Below are 15,152 nucleotides of genomic sequence, written 5' to 3' on the forward strand. Positions count from 1 at the left end.
TGGAAAGCAAATTGGTGACTGCCAGCAGCTTTGGGGTAGGGAATAATTGGGAGCGTCTGCTAATGGGTATTTTTTTTTAGGGGGGGGTGGTACAAATGTTCTGGAATTAGATAGTGGTGATAGTTGCACAACCCTGAATATATTAAAAACTACTGGACTGTATATATATATATATTTTTTTTTTTTAAAGAGAATCTTTTTTTTTTTTAATTTTTTTTTTAACGTTTATTTATTTTTGAGACAGAGAGAGACAGAGCATGAACGGGGGAGAGGCAGAGAGAGAGGGGGCAGAGAGAGAGGGAGACACAGAATCGGAAGCAGGTTCCAGGCTCTGAGCCATCAGCCCAGAGCCTGATGCGGGGCTCGAACTCACAGACCGTGAGATCGTGACCTGAGCTGAAGTCGGACGCTTAACCGACTGAGCCACCCAGGCGCCCCTGGACTGTATACTTTAAAATGGTGAATCTTATGTTACAAAAAATTTAACGTTATATGAAATATATTTCAACAAAAAGGCCTTAAGTATCTTATCATTATAATATGTGTGAACTCTAGCATATCAAATAAAAGTTCAGAGGGAAAATATTACTCTAAAAATGTTCCCTTTCTAGGGGTGCCTGGGTGGCTCAGTCGGTTAAGTGACCAACTTTGGCTCAGGTCACGATCTTGTGGTCTGTGGGTTTGAGCCCTGCGTCAGGCTCTGTGCTGACAGCTCGGAGCCTGGAGCCTGCTTCGATTCTGTGTCTCCCTTTCACTCGGCCCCTCCCCTGCTCACATCTGTCTCTCTCTCTCTCTCTCTCTCTCTCTCAAAAATAAACATTAACAAATTAAAAATTAAAAAAATAGTAAAATAAAATGAATAAAAATGTTCCCTTTCCCCCTGCCCATCCCCCAGATCAGCACATCTTAAAGGTGGACCTCAGATACCACTGGAGAATGCAAGCAGGAACAGTTAGGAATGAAAGCTGTGACCAAACACCTGATTGTCCCTGAACAGAGGAAGGTGGTAGCTGATGAGAAACAGATCTTGGGTTGAAGCAAGGGAGAGAAAGTAGAAAGTGGTGGTGACAAAGTGTTGGCAGCCCTGGCACCAGAACGCTTTCCATTGCTTCATCCACAGGGTCATACCTTAGGAATGAGTAGTCCTTAACTGACAGAAGCTCAACAGCCAGAGGCCCTGAGATACTTTTTACCCCTTATCCCCTTACTTCTTATTCCTTTGGTGGCTTTGGTTGTATATTATGCAGTTCTTTGTACTTGTAGTGTTACAAGTATTCCCAAAACTTACCCAAACCACAGATTTATTTGGGTAGTAAATTAGACCTCTGGGACTCTAAAAATGCCTGGATTTACAAATCATGAACAAAAGTAGGCTAAGAGTTTTAAGGGCAAATCTGGATCGGGGGAGCTCAGATTTAAATGAATCTCAGAGTTTAAAGGACTTAAAGGTCAGCTAAAATTTTATTTGATTTTGGTTTTCTTCCTCCACAGTCCCAAAGTGCAAAAAGGAGTAAATAAAGTACCTACTAGCATTTTAGATAGAGAGTAAGGGGTTTCCCTGGTAGTTTGAAATGATGCTTGCCTGCTTCTGTGTACTAGATGTTTCAGTGAGTGTAGGAGAGGTAGTAAGTCTGAATGAAAACTGGTAGACAGCGGTCCTGAAGTCAGAAATCCTGAAGTCAGGATTTTTCAAACACTACCTTTTGTGATTGTCTCCCCATCCCTCTGCCTCGTTTGTCCATTCATACCCCACTCCTCTAAGGACATGCCAAATTTTTACCTTGGTTCTTAAATGGACAAGAATGAAACTGAGACAGTAGATGTTCTACTTGCTGGGAACACTGGGGCCCCTGGATCTAGGACGGATGAGAAGATCTGAACTCCACAGCTTTAACGTAAGTGTGGCACAAAATGAGAGATGGAAGTTAGGAGATAATTGGAGATGAGGAGTGGCAAGTTTAAAATATACATCTATATGCCTATCTTTATCTCGTCCCTATTCTACTGCTACAAAAATACAGACATACATACTTGCTCACCCAATTCACCACTTCCTGGCAGTTAAAAACACAGGGTCTTCTCCACAACCCATTCCTGCCCCAGCAGTCATACCCACCTTCTGAAAGTGAGACCTTAGAGGTGACTACCTACTGGCCCCAAGGGCGCTCATCATTTCTTTGGTCTCTGTGGCTTCTATCCCTGCCTCCCTGAGGCAGAGAGGTCTTCTGCAGTCGTTCCTTCTGGAAATCTGAAGACTTCTGCAATTGCTCCTGAAAAGAAAGGAAGAGAGGCGGGCAAAAGTCAGTAAACATCTTCATAATCATCCTTATGTAGGTAGGCTGTTGGAGAGCTGGGTGGAACTTTAGCAGGGGCAGAGTATCAGAGGAGATGAAAGAAAATACCTCAATATGCTTGACTTTACCTCTTTGCCATCTTTCTCCATATCCTCTATCGTGTAACTCTGCCTCTACTTTCACCCTGCTTATTCACTTCCCTTAAACATGCTCATTTCCATTGTTTTCTACAAAACACCTTTCTCTCCTGATCTTCCACCAGTGGAATGGACAAAAGCCTATAAAGCTTTTAATCAATACATCTAGATATGAATTAACTTTTATCCTCTTGAATGCAGCAAAGACTTTGTGGTATCTTTTGTGTACCTGCATTAAAGTAAGCTTTGTGAAGACAAGTAGCTCAATTTATAGTATTTTATGACCAAATGTTTGTATACTTGGGAATACATAAACAGCTAAACAGAGGCAGGAGCAAGAGAAAGGGAAGAGGAAAAGAGAAACAAGAAAAGAATAATATTCTTCAAGAATGGAGGCTGAAGAATGTACATTGCCCAGCCTTGATGGGAATACAGGAATTTAGGGAGTCTTGAAGGAAAAGCAGCAGGACCTATTTATAGAGAACTGGTAAGAGGAATGAAGACAGGGATCCACTGAGTGAGAGAGACACATATTTAAAAATACACAAAGGAAAAAAAAACAAACCTGGTCTACAATTCCACAGCACCAGATAACCCTTACTGACATAAAGTTACATATTTTACGTGTGTGTTTGTGTGTACTTATTTTATATGTGCGTGAAATATTTATATTTTATATAAAATGGTCAGGATGTTGAAACAAAAATAGAGAGTAAGAAGTGAAAGCATCCCTCCTCCTTCTACCAACAGCAAACTTTTTGCTTTTTTTTTGTTTTCTTCCGGAAATCAAATGGTAGCTTGACTTAGTTTTTATGAGGTGACAAAGAGGATGTTGCGCCAAATCAGAGATGTGGGTTTGACTGACTGACTTCAACGCGCCTATAAAATCTGGCTGGAAGGAGAAAGGTAGCCATCTGAAAATTAGAGTCCAAAAGTCTTTTATTGGTAACTCTAAGGTCAGTTTATCCCCATTCCTACCCTCAATTTTTCTTCTAGGAGCTTCAGGGGCAGTGTGTCCCCCTCCTGGCCAGAATGCTGTTCAAATGAAGAGGCCACTGGCAGCCTTGATATGCATTTGCTGTTATAGACAGTGCTTTGTATACAAAGATCCAGGACAGAAGCAGTCTTTTGGAGTGCTAAGTACCCAACAAATACAATCAGCAGTTTGCAGCTTTTACCCACTTATAAATTGCTGAGTATTCAAAATCAGTTAACAAAAAATAGCTACTATTACCACATTGATTCTTTTAACGAATTTTTATTGAGCACTCTTATGTGGGTCAGGCAACTGTGCACTGGGAATACAATCATGAAAAAACTGTAAGCAAAGACAAACTTCTTGCTTTGGAGAGTTTATAATCTAGTTGTGGGGGAAGGCATATATTGATCAAATAAACACATAAATGTAAAATTAAAACATTAATTGCTACAATGAAAACATACAGAGTCCTCTGAAAGTGTATAAGCATTGAGGGCAAACCAGGATGGGAGTGATTTTTTTTTTTAAATGATAGATTTTCATTATCAGTTCCAGCGCTTGGCTTATCAATGAACAGTTACCATATACAGAACTTTTTTGATTAAAAATTCCATAAACGTTATTACAAAATTAAACTCTAAAGAAATGTGTTCACAATCCCAAACTATTTTCATTTGTCCATGTTCTCACAAAATTGTTAATAAATGAAGACCTTGCTTAGGTTCTCTCTTATCCCAAGCTTGGCAGGTATGTTTTGTTAAGGTGAGAACCAAAGTTTAGGGATATTTATTTTCTACATAAGCTCTAGATCCAACATAGGGCTTGAACTCATGGCCCCGATATCAAGAGATGCATACTCTACTGACTGAGCCAGCCAGGTGCCTCAGGTATATTTTTTAAAAACCCATCTCACAGGGTGCTTCGATGGCTCAGTTGGTTGAGCATCCAATTTTGGCTCAGGTCATGATCTCATGAGTTCAAGTACCATATCAGGCTTGCTGCTGTCAGCACAGAGCCTGCTTCAGATCCTCTGTCCCTCTCTCTTTGCCCCTCTCCTGCTTATGCTCTCTCTCTTAAAAATAATCATTAAAAAAAAAATACCCATCTCACTTCTATTATAGGCTGTCTCCTCTCTGAACATGCCTCTGACTTTTTATTTTTTAATCACATACTTAATGTCCCTATAGGATGCCTGTTTTTGTATGTCCAACCATCCCTGCTGCCCAACCCCTCACCATTCTTCCGCAGTCCCTGAATCTGGCAGTTGATAAATGGACACATGTCCTGGCATGCTTTGGTACCAAAGCATTAGCTAGCTTTTTGATTTTAATTTTTTTTAGAGATGAAGCTGTATTAGGTAAAATGGGAATACTTACCACAAAGACTAAGAGTATTATTTGCCCTGTGAATAGGAGGAAGATGGCTTACGAAGCAAAAGGTCTCCATTCACAAAGCCAAGTGGAATTTGGGGGGGTTATTTACACAAATTAGGTAAAATTAGGTTTGCCCAAATTTAAACCTAACTACTGATAATTTGTTTTCACAGTTGAGAGATTCCAATAAAAACTTTCTGATGTTTGCAGAATATTAAAATAGTTATCTCTGACACCATAAGCGACATATAAAGATTAGGGCCCACTCCTTGCATGTGCCTGTCTCCTAAGGTGAACATTTATTCAGTGCTGTGATAGTGCTGAATAAAAATAGGCCCTACTTTTAGATGCTGGCAACTGGGTTAGAGTTCTGCCTTTCCTATCACAAGGCTTCTCTAGATGGGCTCAAAGCTAGATCCTACTGATCAAAGAGAAAGCCAGCAACACTTCCTGCCCAGACTACAGAATCCTAAAGGCTCTCCTTCTGCTAGTTCAAGGCAGATACGAAGAATACTATTGTTTCTTACAAGCCGGAATCCACTCACTATTCTAGAAAAAGCCTGAAGTTATCAAGTACAAGAAAGTAATTCAAAGTACTCCAGCCACAGCTACTTGAATTAGTTCTGTACTGCCTAGATTTTGCCTCTTTTCTCTTCCCTACCGTTCTCCCGTGTCCCTCTCCTAACCTAAAGAGGAAGATTCTGACTCCCTCAGATATAGAATAAGGGTAAGAGATATGGACAGGATTAACCCCTCTCCACTCTAAACCCAACCATCTGTCCCCAAAGGGAGATGAACTAAGTAATATCTGGCATTTTAAACTCTTAGGTTCTCTGATTCCTGTAGATAGGCTGCCAGAATAGGGAAGGAGTAGTTCTCCAGAAAAACAAATACATCTCCGAAGCTCACCTGGGTTTACGTTCATCTAAAGGGCACCTTCTGAGTCAGTCTATGGTTTCTGGGCCAGGAAAGTGCATTAAACTCAAGCTTCAGCCTAAAAAGCAGGCCTAGGAAGACTACTAGGGATGGCATGACCCTGGATACATTTGGTGCTGCAATGGAGATAATGATCCTCATCTTAAAGGAGGGGGAAAAAAAAATCCCTGTGGCACAGGGAGGTGTGGTAACTTGTCCAATATCACAGCAAGGCAAATGGCTGAGGAACATTCAAGGACTTAACTCTCCCAAATATGTGCCCTTTCCACAACATGAACAACAACAAAGGCCAGGACATCTTCTAAGTAGACATTAGTCAAGGCTTTAGAAAAAGTAAATTGCCTCCCCAAACTCAACCTAGGATTCTGCAGCTCTGCACACAAGTTAACAGGGAAAAAAATTCCTAGGAAAAAAGATCAGCAACTTTGCATTATTTTTGAGGGTGTGGGTAGAAAACAAGACTCTGAAGCCTCTGTTGAGCCAGGTTATAAATTTCTGACAACAAGAAAGTAAAGAGGAAACTGGGACAGAGATCAGAAAATCTGAGGGCTGGGGGGATGGTTAAGCACCCGACTTTGGCTCAGGTCATGATCTCACGGTTCATGAGTTCGAGCCCTGTGTTGGACTCTGTGCTGACAGCTCGGAGCCTGGAGCCTGCTTCAGATTCTGTGTCCCCCTCTCTCTCTCTGCCCCTCCCTTGCTCATGCGCTGTCTCTCTCAAAAATAAACATTAAAAAAAAGAAAAGAAAAGAAAAGAAAAGAAAAGAAAAGAAAAGAAAAGAAAAAAATCTGAGGACTAAGCTTTCTGATCCCCAAGAGCACCTTCAGCAAGAACATGAATGTTCTATGGGGAGCTCAGCTTCCAGAGCACAGGGAGAGCCAATATAAGAGTTTATGAAAAGCTTCACAATAGGAAGATGCCAAAACCAGACCACTATTGCCTACTCACTACCCACCCAGGCAGCACTGGGCACAGACTACATAATTTAACAATCTGACATGACGGAAGCAGCCCTAACAAATGGGGGGAAAAAACAACTGGGAGGGAGGAGATAGACAACAGGACGGCAGGAGTTCATTGTTCTAGTTTTCCTGTGGAGTTCAAATGTGTGTGGTTTTCAAAACAAAATCCAGAAAGAAACATGAGGTTAATGCATTTATTCCAAGTAATTAACACATTAAAAATAAAATTAAACTTGTCCAAGCCAACTTATAAATTCTTTAATCTTTTGAACAAAATGTACAACCCCAAACATCACACTATGGTGGAAATAACTTGGGAAAGGGAGAGGTAGAGGAAAGAACACATATGGATTGTGGAACAGAGAATGAGTCCAATCCCAAAACAAGTTTCAGCTCTTCTACCTCTTCAGAACAGAAATGGCTGCTACACAATTTAACACAAAATGTTACTGGATCACAATACAATGAACACAAAGGCTGTTTCAAAAATAAAAGTGACCCAAAAAGCATATCTGCTCCTGGCATTGAGCCATGAATAAGCCTTACCGATTTGTCGTCTTCCAAAAGTGAACCTGCTAGATTTTCTTCCTTTATTGAGGCTATCTCCAAACAGGTTTGTGGGTTAGCAGGACCATTTCAAGCAAAGGCAACAGGATAAAGGAAGTGTGGGGTTGACATGGCACAAGGAAGTAAACAGTAAACAAAAGAGCTACTCACGCTGCATTTCAAACAATGTTAAGGCAGGCCCATCCAAATGGAAGCCTAAGAGATGAACAATCCTTCCTTCATTAGTAGTTTTCCATTTCAGCAGGCTTTCTGGTGTTTCTCCCAGAGATCCATCAGCTGCCCAGGAAATTAGGTAGGAATACAACATAGCAATCGAAGTCAGCTCTCTGTCTCCCTCCTCCCCCACATTCCAGAAATGGCAGAGTCAAAGCCAAAATACAATCAATCAAAGCACACTATGTGGTGAGCCAGACAGACATTTGATTTTAATGACAAAGTAGGAGAAAGCAAATTGGCAAAAAATAAAAATAAAAATAATAATAATAACAGAAAAATACTTTTTTACAGATATGTATAGAAGTTATGACTGATTTGTCTGGTATCTTAAGAAAAAAGGAAAAAAAAAGGAAAGAGGTAAACTTTTGGCTTCCATGAACATTTACTGTAAGATGCTTACTGCATCTCTTGGTGTAGGTTCCAGATGAGATAGCCAACTAGTCCTGGATCATCTGGGCACCTGGTTTCTAGAAGCCAATTTGATTCATCCACAAGTAGCTCTGGATGTGTACTTTTAGTCATGAACACTGGATTCTGTGTGGTCCTGGGTGGCAGCAACTGAAGCTTCTTGTGCAGTTATTTCCTGAGGGACCATATTGCCTCCAACTATTTGCTCCCTTGTAGGAGACCCTGAAGCCAGAGATTTTGCCAAATTCAAAGGGTGGTCAGTGTCCTCATCTATTTGAGGAATTGCTAGATGTGTGATGGATACTTTCGGTATTTCTAGCTGTAGTGGTCCCGTCTCCGGGGAACTACACTTAGGAGGGTCACCTGGCTCAGAAAGAGGAGAACATATCTTCTCTTTTTGAACTCCAGATGTCCGTGTGACAAATTCAACAAGGTCTGGAAGGCAAGGAGATGGCCCAAGGCCTGTAGGATTAATTGTTTCCGATTCCAATCTGAGTGAATCTTGTTTCTCTAATTGAGAAGTTTCTTCCACTTCTTCAGGCATCATTCCTCCTGCTAATAGGTCAAGTGCTTGGTGTGTTCCCTCTAAGCTCCCCAAACCAAGGTTAACATTTTCTATAGGAAGTCCAGTTTTCAAAATGTTAGGGGTGATCCTTCCACTTCTGGGATTAGATGAGTTTTGTTCACCTTCTGCTCCAAAGTTAAGCACCAGGGTTTTGGGAGAATCTAATGGAAACTCAGAAAAGGATGGGATTGGTTCCAAGTCAGGGAGAGTGGAGGGATTACATCCTATAGGTGACATAGAATTTTCTTCACACACTTTCTGAGACAGGACATTTGGGGATCTATGTGCTTGGTCTACCCGAGTATTGCAGAAATCAACACCCATATCCCCCAGGTTCCCCAGGGCAGCAAGCTCTTCTACTTTTAAGTCTGTAACTGCAAAGCCTTCTAAGGCCTTGCTTTCTATTGTCACTGTTAATTCTGGATGGACATCTTGTAGCTCCAGGGTTTCTGTTTCTGGTTTCTCTGGGCTCTCCCAGGTCTCTGACTTATTATTTTCATCCCAAACAGTCAGTTCATAAATCATTTTACCCTGCAAGTCTTTTGAGCTTTCTCTCTGGAGTTTGAGGCTTCTGTAACTTGTCCTGGAAGAAGATTCTGGAGCTGAATTTTCTAGCCACTCATTACCAGTTGAAACTCCTTGTTCCTGTGCACTATCTGTTAAACACATATCTGATCTGGCTGGGGACTGGAGAAGCAATTCCGGAGCAGAAACTTTCACAGGTATATCTTGTGGGTTCTGGAGTAAAGACCTAGCTTCTGGTGGAAATGAGTCTATTTTTGCCTTTGTGGAAGAGAGAGCCTGTGCACTCAAGTCACTCACTACTTTACTTTGAGTTTCACTCACTGTCATCAATTTCCTGGACTGTTCAGCCTTTTTGTCAGTCATCTGCAACTCAGACTGTTCTATTTCTCCCTCCCATGTACATCTGTCCCCACGGTTCAAATTAGAATCCTCTATGCTATTGGGCCCAGCACTGATACCTGTTTCCTCTCCTACCATCCCTTCAGAAAGCTTTGGTCTCTTTTCTCTTAGTTTATTGTTTACCTCTACCTCACTTTCCTCACAATCCTTAGATCTGTGGAGCTCTTGAATTTCCTCATCCTGGTTACCAGAGTCTATAAGGTGGGTTTCTACCAACTTCTGAGATTCCATGATATGACAGTGCATATCTGACAGCTGAGGGGCTGGCTCTACACCTGGTGGTCCTGGTTCTCCGAGATCAAGCTCGATTTTTCCTCCTGGAGATATATCCCTATTAGTATCACTCTGGAAGGAGCTAGAAGTCCACATGGCCAAAGTATCTGTCTTTGGGGTAATAGTTTCGTAAGGCCTGCTTTGGCACAACCTTGTCAGAGGCTGTAGGAATCCATAGCCACTGCCTCTGTTTTCTGAGTCTGTGTGTTCTACAACTGACCATTTCCCTAGGGACACCAGAGTTTTTGCAGTGGGCTTTTCAGGAGCAGAGATCAAACTTCTATCTGGAGGCAATCCCTCTTGGGATGTACTGTTGTTCAAAGTGGAAGTGGAAGAGGTGTCCGAACTTTCGACTCTAGAAAGATTGCTATTTTCCCCATTGGCCAATAGACCGCCACTCAGCTTAGTCTCAGGGGCCCCCTTTCCACCACTACTGTAGAATATATCATATAGGTCCTTAGCATTGGCTGTGGCTAAGCATGAATTTCGCTTTTCCAATTTTTTGGCTTGTTCACTGAACACACTTGAGAGGGGAGGTGGAGGACGCACTAACACAGAGAAGAGGGTCTGGTCTCGGTCACTCTCACTCACCCCAGGAGCTGTCTCATCGGAAGGAATGGCAGCTGGCTGTGCCGACGCCATGATGGCTACTGGCAACACAGGATTCAAAATGTTAGGACCCAGGAAGCCAGGGCTGAGAGTGTGAGATACAGCTGGGTTTGATTTGACTGGAGCCAAGACAGCATTTGTCTGAGCAGGAGATGGAGAAGCTAGATGAGGTATAACTGGGGGTGGCGGAGGGGGTGGCGGAGGTGGTGGTGGAGGAGGTGGTAGCACTTGTTCAGGTATATGGGATGGTTCATTCTTTTCAGCCAGGACCATTTTTTCCTCTGGAGACCCTTTTAGAATCACCTCTTCCCCACCAAATGCTTTGGAGATGATATCAGGAGGCAAGAGAAGATCAGCTGAAGACTCTTTAACCACTGGCAGAGGCTTAGCAGTAGTTCCAGAGGACTTGATGGACAGAAAGGTGTTAAGAGGAGCTGGCTTGCTCACTGTGGCTGAACCTGACTTGCGGAGTACTGTGGATGGGATAGGCAGGTTGGGTCGGATCTTAGTCTGGGTTGAAGTTGTCACAACGGGCATCCAAGGGCTCGTATGTGCAACAACTGTTTTCCCAGAGAGCTTGATTTTGATGGGCTTTGCCTTCCCAGCCTCAGCTTTCCCATCCTCTTTGTCCTTACTGTTTTCCACAACCTCTTCCTTAGGAATACTTGGGACCATTGAACTTTTTTCCTCCTCTTTTTCTGGCTTCTTCCAGCTGAATTTCCCAAAAGATGTTGGTGATTCTTTCTTTACCTCTTCCTTTAATTGCAGTTTGATGCTACCCTTCCTTTTATTTTCAGCCTTTTCAGGGGAGTTCCCACCCTCAGAGAGTTGGTCCTCTAATTCCTCAGAGACTCTGTCATCCTCTTTTACTTCCTTCAAGACCTTTGCCTTTTTTTCTTTCTTCTCCTCCTTTGGTTTCTCACTAAGTTTGCGCTTTAGCTCGTTCTGCCGTCGCCGTTCTGTCTCTAGGACCACAGCCAAGCCAGCTTGGCGGTCTAGATTCCGCCGCTCCTCATACAATGGGTTTTCAACCACATATTTCTGGGAAGAGAAAACATAAAGGCTCAACAACTGGTCAAAATACAATAAGAAAGAAAATCTTGGCCCTGCTACTACTGGAATTCAATTGGTAGAAACCCCTAGAGTCATCTTCTTCAAGGATATAGATGGTTCTACCAGGTCAGCATCTCTTATTAAGACTGACAAGAACTTCCTAGAGATTACACGGAATTTGAAGTATTAACAACTTTTTCTGGCTCTGAAGTGGTTTGACAAAGTCAAAAGGATTACTGGAGAAAGTAGGAAACTCCACAACTACTACAAAGACCAACCTTGTATTTCTCATTGTGTTGGTGACCCTTCACATGTTGCTCTCCGGAAATTGGATCCCCCAAAAATTCCTCACAGAGCTGGCAATAATATCCAGTGATGGGAATCAGAAACTCAGACCCTGGAAGAAGTAGAAGTCAAGAAAATAAGTCATTTCCACCCAGGACGTCAGTAAAGGAAATCCCACTTCCCTTTGCAGCAAAAAAGTTAATGGTATATAGGACCTTACCCACTTTCCAGTCAGAAGTGGCATTTAGATGAATCCAAATGGCACAGTTTTCCCAATTTAAAGCTTCAACTCAGGACCTCTAGCCCTTCTACCTCTTGGGAACACTAACTGGTTAATTCAGGAGTTTTCTGTGCCAGACTCATTTCTGTTGTTGACTCCCCTCAAACTCCAACTACCACTAAGCATTGTAGGATGCTAGCTCAGTACCATTTGTATGAGGATCTCTCATGTTGGTATTAATGACTCAGGAATCTACCTTCTATAGATCTAAAGGATGGAGCAGCGTTGACTACTTACAAAGGTAAGAAATTGAGAAGTAAAAAGACAAAAGAAACTTTCTACTTCTCAACTTATCCCCAATAACAACTATTCAAAAATATTTTCTAGTTCTTAGTTGAAAAGGCAGTTAAATTACCATACCTTTTACTGTTCTTTATTTACGTGGACTCTAAATAAATGAGATTTTAGTGCATAAGTCAGTGACGAAAAAAAGTATACATATATTAAAAAAAATTTTTTTTAAGTAGGCTCCATGCCCAACATGGGGACTGAATGCATAACCCTGAGATCAAGAGCTGCATGCTCTACCGACTGAGCCAGTAGTATGTGGTATGTATATGTAACATGTGTTAGAATTTTGGCCATATGAGTAGAGAGCATTCTTGTCTTACAGATCTCTATTTCTTTAGACTCTAGTACACTGTTTTGCACATAGAAGGCATTCTTACACCGTTGTTAACAAAACAGTTATGTCTCATCCTATGCAGCTTCCTAGTACCTAGTTCAGGGACACCTCTTCTTTGGCTAAATGTAAAGAAACTACAAATGGAGCCAGGGGGGAACATACCTTTTGCAGGAACAGTTATCTTGTCAGTACGTTTTACAGCATCTTGCTTGGCCTCACTCTGGGTCTTTGAAGCCCAAGGTCTGTTGTAGGGATCCAGTGTCTATTTGCAAGAGGCAGAGGTGCTCACATAACAGCACTAAAACTCAATGACCCCTTTTCTTTCCTTTTTCTCCCCCACACCAGGGGGGACCAGAAGCCCCCAGGTACCCACCCCCACCCTCTCTGCGAACTGTTTAAACGGAAATCACCTGTGGAAAAGGTAAACACATGTTAGAGCAAGTACTAGCAATAGATAAAATGAAACAAATAATCAGGTACTCAAGGAATCAAAAGAGGCAGAAGCCTCACTTACACTTGTCATGGTGTTTAGTTACAGGCAGGTCCCCTGGACTGAGCCCTGGGGATGGTGTCTCCTTTGTTGGTATCTCTTGGCTCTTCAGATTGGGGCTCCTGCCCATATGAGAATGTTTCATTTTCCAGCTTTGTAATGCAGATGGGGGTATAGACGTTTGAGGGGAAGGAGGGCGAGAATGGAAAGAACAGTGGGCATGATACCTACCTGTGTGTGCTTCTTATTGTGCATATGAGTGAAGAAGTCAAACATGGTCCCACAGATGGTGTTGCAGTCTTTGCACCAGTGATTGCCAGCATCATAATACTCATAGGCAGCAATGGGCTGATCAGAATGCTTAGCAGCTGGCTGGAGGCTCTCAGCAGGCTTGGGGCTCTTAGTATGGGAATTCTCACTGTTTATTTTGGATTCCTAGAGGGAAAACACCTGCACTCAGAAGGAATTCAAGGTAGTCTAGACCTGTCTTCTCTCAGAAAAAGCAAGCAGCTTACCACTATAATAGATACAGGGCCATATGACCGTATTTCCAGGGCCTAAATCTATATAAACTGGGGAAAACCCGAGGAATCTGTCTGCAAGGCTCAAACAGAACTAGACTCCATAGTGCTGCCTTACCAGGGAGAATACATCATAATGGCAATATATTTACTTATGTATCCCAAAATATTTAGAAAAATACTCAATATTATGGAAACACTGGCTGCCTCTGGAGAAGGAAGTAGAGAACAAAGATGGACAGGAATCGGGGCGCCTGGGTGGCGCAGTCGGTTAAGCGTCCGACTTCAGCCAGGTCACGATCTCGCGGTCTGTGAGTTCGAGCCCCGCGTCAGGCATCTGGGCTGATGGCTCAGAGCCTGGAGCCTGTTTCCGATTCTGTGTCTCCCTCTCTCTGCCCCTCCCCCGTTCATGCTCTGTCTCTCTCTGTCCCAAAAATAAATAAAAAAACGTTGAAAAAAAAATTTTTTTTAAAAAAAAGATGGACAGGAATCTTTTTATTATATACCCTTTGGTAGATGTTGAATGTGTTCTCTATGCAATTAAGTATGTTAAATTTAAAAATCACAATGACAACTACGAAGAAAAGAAAAAACAATATGGAAAAGGTAACTGACAGGTTAAGCAAATGCAGAAAACAAGTCAAAGTCACATCCAGGGACACAAAACTGGACAGCAGGGTGGGCACTGTGCACAGATAAAGCAGACGGTCATCTACATGGAATGACTTAAAAGAATCTGGGTAAAATATTTCAAACTGCCTAAAATACCATCTTTAGAATTTAACACCTTTGAGTTAATGTGAATCATCTTTTAAAACATATCAACTCCCCAGATTAAGTTACCAGTAATAAATACTTTAATATGAATTCATGTGTCAGCAAGCTGGGAATAAGGTACTTAGGAAGTGAGAAATCTTGGTTAATGTTGAGGAGTGAGGCACAGAAAACAATAATTTGGAACACAGGGAGGGTAAGTATGAATGAGGAGACAAGGTCAGAGAACTAGGCACATGGGTTAGTAGGGAGAGGAAGATAGGCTGGAGAAAGAGAAACAATTAGGACTTCAAAGAGAATCTTTCCTTATTAGAGTCTTATTCAAGAGTCACTAAAGAGGGGTGCCTGGGTGGCTCAGCTGGTTAAGCATCTGACTTTGACTTAGGTCATGATCTCCTGGTTTGTGGGTTCAAGCCCCTCATTGGGCTCACTGCTGTCAGCGCAGAGCCCACTTCAGATCTTCTGTCCCCTTCTCTCTATACCTCCCCTGCTTGTGTTTCTCTTTCTCTCTCTCTCTCAAAAATAAATGAACATTTAAAAAACTTTTTAAAAAAAGAGTCACTAAAGAAATCACACCCAGCAGGTAAGGGATGGGTTCGTGTATACACTGCTGGCAAGTACTGACTGGCGCTATCTTTCTGAAAAATAATCTAGGAATACATATTACATATCTCAAAATTCTTCATACCCTTTGACCTAGCAATTCTACTCCTTGACATTTATCCAAAGTAAATGATTTTGTCAAACAGGAGGTGATTTGACTGGTTAAATAAATTTTGGTATCCATACAATAATTTCAAATTAAGGTCATTTAAAATATTATAAGGGCACCTGGGTGGCTCAGTCACTTAGGAGTCCAACTCTTGATTTCAGCTTGGGT

General features: G+C 42.0%; 1 protein-coding gene across 3 annotated transcripts in view; it reads right to left on the reverse strand.

Annotated features, from left to right (window-relative positions):
- Nucleotides 1-1,442: 1,442 nt before the first annotated feature.
- ZNF318 (zinc finger protein 318) overlaps nucleotides 1,443-15,152 on the reverse strand; it is a 34,244-nt gene continuing 20,534 nt past the window's right edge. For 2 of the 3 annotated variants that reach the window (XM_042986416.1, XM_007085312.2), the window contains exons 7-10: nucleotides 13,209-13,412; nucleotides 12,650-12,749; nucleotides 11,576-11,694; nucleotides 6,863-11,285 (exon numbers count right to left, since the gene is read on the reverse strand). In XM_042986416.1, the coding sequence (XP_042842350.1) occupies nucleotides 7,980-11,285; nucleotides 11,576-11,694; nucleotides 12,650-12,749; nucleotides 13,209-13,412 (3,729 nt within the window). In that variant the 3' untranslated portion in view covers nucleotides 6,863-7,979. Of the gene's footprint in view, nucleotides 2,271-6,862; nucleotides 11,286-11,575; nucleotides 11,695-12,649; nucleotides 12,750-13,208; nucleotides 13,413-15,152 lie in introns of those variants that run through there. The other variant, XM_042986417.1, reaches the window with a different exon arrangement.

Source organism: Panthera tigris, chromosome B2 (genome assembly GCF_018350195.1).
Source record: "Panthera tigris isolate Pti1 chromosome B2, P.tigris_Pti1_mat1.1, whole genome shotgun sequence".
In the NCBI taxonomy this organism is placed as follows: Eukaryota; Metazoa; Chordata; class Mammalia; order Carnivora; family Felidae; genus Panthera; species Panthera tigris.